General features: G+C 44.0%; 1 protein-coding gene across 1 annotated transcript; it reads right to left on the bottom strand.

The window, feature by feature from the left end:
* Positions 1 to 896: 896 nt before the first annotated feature.
* Positions 897 to 6,291, bottom strand: LOC111159872 (cyclin dependent kinase inhibitor 2B). Its single transcript, XM_022522524.1, has 2 exons — positions 5,825 to 6,291; positions 897 to 3,292 (listed from the first exon to the last, which is right to left on the bottom strand). The coding sequence occupies exons 1-2, from the start codon at positions 5,978 to 5,980 to the stop codon at positions 3,032 to 3,034; spliced, it is 417 nt and encodes a 138-aa protein (XP_022378232.1). The 5' UTR covers positions 5,981 to 6,291; the 3' UTR covers positions 897 to 3,031.
* Positions 6,292 to 6,762: the final 471 nt, after the last annotated feature.

Genomic DNA, 6,762 nt, shown 5'->3' with positions numbered 1-6,762 from the left:
TAATAAATTAATTCCTCTAGTGGCTTCCAGTGGCATAAGAGAAATGCAGAAAGCAACAGGGAAAATGAGAGGTAAAAACAAAGTGAGAAAGACATTAACTTTTAAACTGTTAATTTGCAAAGCATTCTTTCTGCTCCTAGTTCTTACAAAGTTATCTGTAATTTTTCAACTAACTGGTGGAGGTGGTGCTTAAATAAGATTTTTTTCCCCTCCCAGGGCTCCAGAATTTTAAAATATGTCTTTCCTCTCTATTCTTCTATATATCTTTCCTTGACTTGTGATATGGCACAATTATTACTAATAAAATATAAGACCCCACTCAGTCATCAATGCCACAAATTCATAAAGGGGTAAAGCCTTAGTGATGGTAGGGAACTTTGGAGTAATCTAGTCTAATGCCTATCTTTTATAAATGAGGGAAATTGAGACTAATCTAAGTCGCAGGACTCAGGTTGTGTATTTGGAGAACTAATACTGGGACCCAGGTCTTCCATTTTCCAATCAGGTCCTAACTTCATTCCCTCTTTCTTCCCTGGCATTATAAATAGAACAGGAGAAGATCATGGAAAGTATTGTGACATTGTTGCTCCTTCAACTAATTTTTAAAATTAAAATTGTATCTTCTTACATATGATCTATCATCTGTCATCTCCATGTTCATGTCTATTTGCAGCTTAGTTAATTGAACACTAAGAAATTATACCAACCCCCAAATTATTCAAGTTTTCACAGAATGACTCAATAGGTTGTTAATAATGAAAACTTTGGATGTCAGAATTTGGAGTAATTAGCTGCTAACATATACACGGAAGCAGAACTCTTTTATTTCAGTTTTAAAAATAAATAAATTAAATCAAATCCCTGCACCCAGTGAACTCATGACCCTAAGATCAAGAGTCACATGCTCTACCAACTGAGCCCAGTGAGGCACCCCAGACCTTTTGTATTTTAAGTGACACTGACTTTTGTATTTTCTACATAAGGCAGTCCACAGAATTGCTTCTTCAGATGACTTCTATCCTTTTTCCAGATCACCAATTCTACTTGCTCTTCTTCAGGTAGAATCTTGAACCATGTCTTGAACATTGGAAAAATTATACCCTATTATAAAAAATTATCAACTAATATTTCTCTATCTTGTTCTCATCTGGAAAATGACATCTATCAGGTTTAAATATTAAATGAACAAATGTATTTTAATATATGCCTTGAACAAGTTACATCAATAAGTGCTTCCACATTTTCCCCAATAAGAAATGCTCTGATTCTCAACTAACTTTCCCCAGTAATGTATTCATCTGGGTATAAAGAATTGATGGGGAAGTAAAGATTTTTTAATTCAATTTAAAGAATCCCCTTCTTTTGGTCTCTCAAATTAGTTTTTTTTTTCATCTGTTTCTCTCTCTCTTTCACTCTCCCACACTTCATAAATCTTTCCCTAGTATATATAGCAGTGCTTTAAAATAAATTGTTGTTGGTATCATTTATCAATAATTATTACAAAGAGTGAGAGAAGTGAACCTCTTTGAGTCTTTAACATTTCTCAGGAATTAGTGGTAAATACATGATCATACATTTTTAAACCAAAATATCCACATCTTAGAATCCAATCTATTGTTTTTGTTTATTAAAGCATTGATGTATCAGTTGTTCCAATGCCGTAAGGAATCAAGCAACACTGGACATTAAATCTCAAAGCCGTGCACTTTTAGTTTGTTCTGCAGATATGAAGACATTCTATGAGCCATCATCATCTATTTTCAACAGTTTTATATTCAATTTACTCTTTCAGCAACACTTTGGGAAATACCCCGAGAGAGTTTACTGGGTAAGTGCATTGGTTTTCTACAAGATAATTGGAATGTTTCATAGTTTGATCCTCTGACACACTCTAGTAAAGGATACAGTCAGAAAATTTAACAAAGAAATAAATAGGTTAAGGATGAAAGTGTCTAAGCTTTGGCACTGTGCCAGAGCTTCATTTAAAAGCTATAGTTCTTCCTCACCTCTTTACCCCCACGCACAAGTTACTTTGTTATTTAAAGCCTCCCCAGTAAGATTGTTACTGAAGAACAACTCATAAATACAAAATATTGCAAAATCTTTTCATCTCATGGGGGAGGGAGGTTCTTTATCCTATCGTATATAGATGGAGCAAATCGTTACAGTTAATCGTGACAGTCGCTCTTCCTGCAATCCTCCACATCACCCTGTGCACTGACTTCTGAACTCTCCAAGAATCTCCCGTGGATTGAGTAACAAACAGCAGGCACCCGACCCTCTCCAGAGCTGTTCTGTGTCTTCTTGACCCAGGGATCCTAGAACCTGTGGTCAAATTCCAGGTGGCTCTCGAATCCTGCTTTCCCGTCACTACCCGGTGGAGCTGGGTGCAAGTCCCCAGGGCTTCGCAGGAGACTTGGATGGCAACACACATCCTGTAAAGCCCTGGGCACCTGCTGATGCTGTCTACTGTCGAACTCGTCTTCAGCATCGTCGTTGTCATCTCCTCAGTCTTCAGAATTTTCCTTCTAGCCCCAGGCGCCTCAAACCTAAAGTAGGGGCTTCCAGTACCCTCCTTCAAGGTCAGTGGGGGCAAACGTGTCTTCGGCCTCCCGCTTAAATGCCTATCATGGCCGCCTCCCACTCTGCCGCCAGCGTCTTTCCAGTGAAGTTTGGCAAACACCTGGGGTCGTTAGGGACTTTATGGGCCGCTTTTTGCCAGAAAACCCTGAAAAGTAAACGACACCCGGGAGCTTCACATTCAGCTCTTGAATCTCTCTGGAAGTCCATTTGCATCACCTCTGCGTTTGGCTGCGCCGTGAGTGTGAGGGCAGGATCCAGAGGAAAAGAACAAAGACAAAAAAAAAAAAATTGTATTCACTGTCTGCTTCTCCTCCCGGACGGTGAGTCAAGTCTCCTGGAAGGCTTTCAGGCTTTCCGCCGCTCCACATTTGTAGCCTCCCATGCACTAAGTTGGGGGTGGGGAACAGGGGAGAAAAGAAATGTTGTGGGCGGCTGGGGGTACCTGCCATCAGTCTCCGGCAGCTGCGCGCAGGTACCGGGCGACAGCTCGGTGGCCCCGCTCCTCAGCCAGGTCCACGGGCAGGCGGCCCCAGGCGTCGCGCACGTCCAGCTGCGCCCCGGCTCGGTGCAGTACCACGAGCGTGTCCAGGAAGCCCTCCCGGGCCGCGTCGTGCACAGGTCGGGTGAGGGTGGCTTCGTCCGCACAGTTGGGCTCCGCGCCATAGAGCAGCAGCAGCTCGGCCACGCGGGTGCTGCCCATCATCATGACCTGCCAGAGAGAGCAGAGTGGTCAGGGCGGTGAGATGCAGGCCTGGGCCGGGACAGGTAGAACCATTTCAAATAAATACCTGTTCACGAAGTAGCCACCTAATGCAGGGGCGCTTACAAGTCTCAGGAGTCTGGTTATGCTTCCTGTTTTGATGAAATCCCGACACTGTCCCCCACCCCTCCCTTATAACTCTTTACTCAGCCCTGATTGGGTTTCATTTTATTCTCCAAGCTGCGGAGACAAGAAAGAGCTGATAATAGAGCGCTAATAGTCGTTGTGTGAAAAAGAAAATTTTGATTTCCTTCGGAACATGGGAATCCATTTTGTTAAATAATTTATGGGCGGAGTTAAGTTTAAAAGCTTTTACGGGACGCCTGGGTGGCTCAGTCGTTGAATGTCTGCCTTTGGCTGGGGCCATAGTTCTGGGGTCCTGGATTTGGGCCTGCATTGGGCTCCTTGATCGGTGGAGGCCTGCTTCTCCCTCTCTCACTCCCCCTACTTGTGTTCTCTCTCTAGCTGTGTCTCTGTCAAATAAATGAAATCTTAAAAAAAGAAAGAAAGAAAGAAAGAAAAAGCTTTTATAGACTTAAATTATTTCCCTTGATGTCTCTTCCACATCGGCCATAATCTGGATCTTAAAAATATTTAGGAGGCAGTGAGCTGATATTTTTAAGAGAATAATGCTTTAGAGTAGAAACAATTTTTTTAGAGTAGAAACAATGTTTTAAGTTGTTCAGTTTTTCCTTGTAAACAAACATGTAACATAAACACTATATTTACATTGTACAGGATTTTATAATGTAATAGGATTTTATAATGTTAGATACTAAATAATTTGCTATGTAAAAAAGAGCTCAGATGTTAGTCAAATCAGAGCAATGCATAATTTAGAAAAAAAGATGTTTTGGAGCTGTAAACCTGTAGCATCCACTTGTGTATATGTACATTATACAAGCATTTACTTTCTTATTTTAACAATAAAACAGTTTTTGATAACTAAATATCCAAAATGGAGTTATTTGTTCTTGTGAGCTTATGTATTTAAAAATGTGCCATGTAATTTAAGACAGTACTTTTTGTTTCATGAATATTAGAAACATCCATTTCCTCCCTTAAAAACCGTGATATGTTATCATTTCCACTAATGATGTGTATCAGATACTTCACATACAGAGAGAAGAAAAAGTTGTTCTTAGTATCTCAGAAAATGATGAATTAAAACTATAATTAAAATCTCTTTTGAAATTATTAATATCATTTGAAGTCTTTAAGAACTACTTTACAATATTTATGCTGCTTTAAACTATTCCTCATTTCTTTTTTATTTCAAGATTTTATCAACTTATATTAGAGAGAGAGAATGAGCGCTCATGTGTGCGCACTTGAACACACACACACACACACACACACACACACACACCACACATGCAGGGGAGGCCGGAGAGGGGTAGAGACAGAGGAAGAGTAAGAACCAGACATCCGCTGAGAAGGGAGCGGAGGCAGGGCTTGATTTTAGGACCCTAAGATCATGACCCCAGGAGAAGTCAGATGCTTTACCGACTGAGACACCCAAGCACCCCAAGCTGTCCCTCATTTCTTATAACACTTTTCTAAGAATGCTAAAGAAATGAACATATATTTCTTTAAAAATCTACATAATAAGATTCCTTAATAACAGCTTGGTTCTAGAATGTGACATTGAGATGAATACTAACCATTATACTCAACAATAAAGCACAAAATATTACCTTGGGTTTTAAAATAATTAAAAAATGCCAGTACTAATTAAAGGGATTCATAAACATATTGAATAAAGGATTTTAATAATTAAGAGGCTAATTATGTATGTAGACCCTCTGCCATTTAAAAAGGACCTAACAGTTGCTGCAGCATGCTTTTGTAACCTAATCACTGATAATTAAACAAAAATCTATAGAAGCATATTTTTTCTCATGTAACACTCGAAACACTGCTAACATAGGAAGGATTAAGTACTGTGGTCAAGGAATCCTGGCTTATCTCTTTGTATTCAGTTTGCCTCTATGAGAAAAGAATACAAAGAATTTCATATTGCAGCTGAGAAGTGCACGGTAATTTTTTGATGCACTATGATTCTGTGATTCCTCAAATCTAATCCAGATTGTGTAATTTGTCATTTGATTATCTTTATCAATGGAAGTTGACAGAATATTTATTGAAGGACAGAGAAGACAAACGGTTTCCTCCCCAAAATAACCACTCCTTTTCTCCCCAATTGAACCTCTCCCTTGCATCTGTGATCATGAGATGGGAGAGAGAATATTGACATTTTTTCCGCTACTAAAAAGAAAACCAAACTGAAGAAGCGGTTTCTTTCAATCCCTTTCTTTAGGATCCTTGGTGGGAAGAACCTGCTTTACACCTGGGCTCCACACCTCAAGGAAGAGAGACACAGATACGTTGGTGAAGGTCTCGGTCCCAGCCGCGTCCCACGGAGGCCGCTCCCCTTTGTTCATGCGCCCCCTGCCGGCAAGGCCCCAGGGCCCCAGCTACCTGGATCGGCCGCCTCCCGAAGCGGTTGACTCCGTTGGGATCCGCACCGGCTTCCAGGAGCCGCCGCACGGTCTCCACTTGCCCCTGTGCGGAGGCGCTGGCCAGGCCCGCGTCGTCGCCGCCACCACCCAGCATGCCCTTGTCCTCCTCGCGCATTTCGCAGCCAGCAAACGCAGACCGGCCGGGATAATCCACCGCTGGCCGTGAGCTTCGCCACACTCCTCCCTTGTTCCCCACCTCGCCCTGGCGCCCTCTCCCCTGCGTGGGAAAGCTCAGGTCAGCTTCAGCCCTCTTTCGCTGTCCTTCTGTCGCTGGGAGGCCCGTGCAATGGCCTAGCCACTCGTGGTTAAACTGGGCTTTTCCCGGCTGGCTCCCGGGAAAAAGCGCCTCCCGTGGCCGCAGCCGAGCTTAGGGCGCCTCCGGCCGCCGAGCGCGAGTGCGTCGCAGCGTCCTCTCCGCCGAGCCTGCTCCGGCTAGGTGGAGAGCCGGCTGGGAATGAATCCGTTTCCAGGCTGGCGGCCGGGCAGGGCATTCCCCACCCCCTTAGGCTCCGCCTCCCGTCCTGCCGGCCAGCGCTGGCACTTCCCACTGTGCGGGCAGGGAGGCCTGGCCCGCAGATGACGTTACAGGGGACAAGGCCGTGGCAGGCGGCGGCAGGGGGTGGGGACGCGGCGGGGGCCCGATGGGGGGGGGCGGGAGGGGGACGGGAGCCCGGCCAGATGGTCCTGGGACGCATGCGCCAGACACGGGCGCGGCGAGCTTGCAGTCCTGCATGCCCAGCGTCCAGCAAAGGCCTTAGCTAAGGTTTTGGAAAAGTTGAATCAAAGCAGTCAGCTCCTAATCCCCTCCCTCCAGCAGGCGGAGCAGAGGATTTCTATTCCTTCAACCCGGTGCCAGGTGGTTTCACTCTGGAAACATTAGTCGTTCCTGGTGCAATT

Source organism: Enhydra lutris, unplaced genomic scaffold (assembly GCF_002288905.1).
Source record: "Enhydra lutris kenyoni isolate GAN:26980312 unplaced genomic scaffold, ASM228890v2 scaffoldscaffold70, whole genome shotgun sequence".
In the NCBI taxonomy this organism is placed as follows: Eukaryota; Metazoa; Chordata; class Mammalia; order Carnivora; family Mustelidae; genus Enhydra; species Enhydra lutris.
This window is presented reverse-complemented; position numbering and strand designations above follow the sequence as displayed.

Coding starts and splice junctions, on each gene's coding strand:
- LOC111159872 (XM_022522524.1), bottom strand. CDS start 5,980: ATGCGCGAGGAGGACAAGGGCATGCTGGGTGGTGGCGGCGACGACGCG. Junction 3,293..5,824: donor TCGGGAGGCGGCCGATCCAG/GTAGCTGGGGCC, acceptor TCTCTCTGGCAG/GTCATGATGATGGGCAGCAC.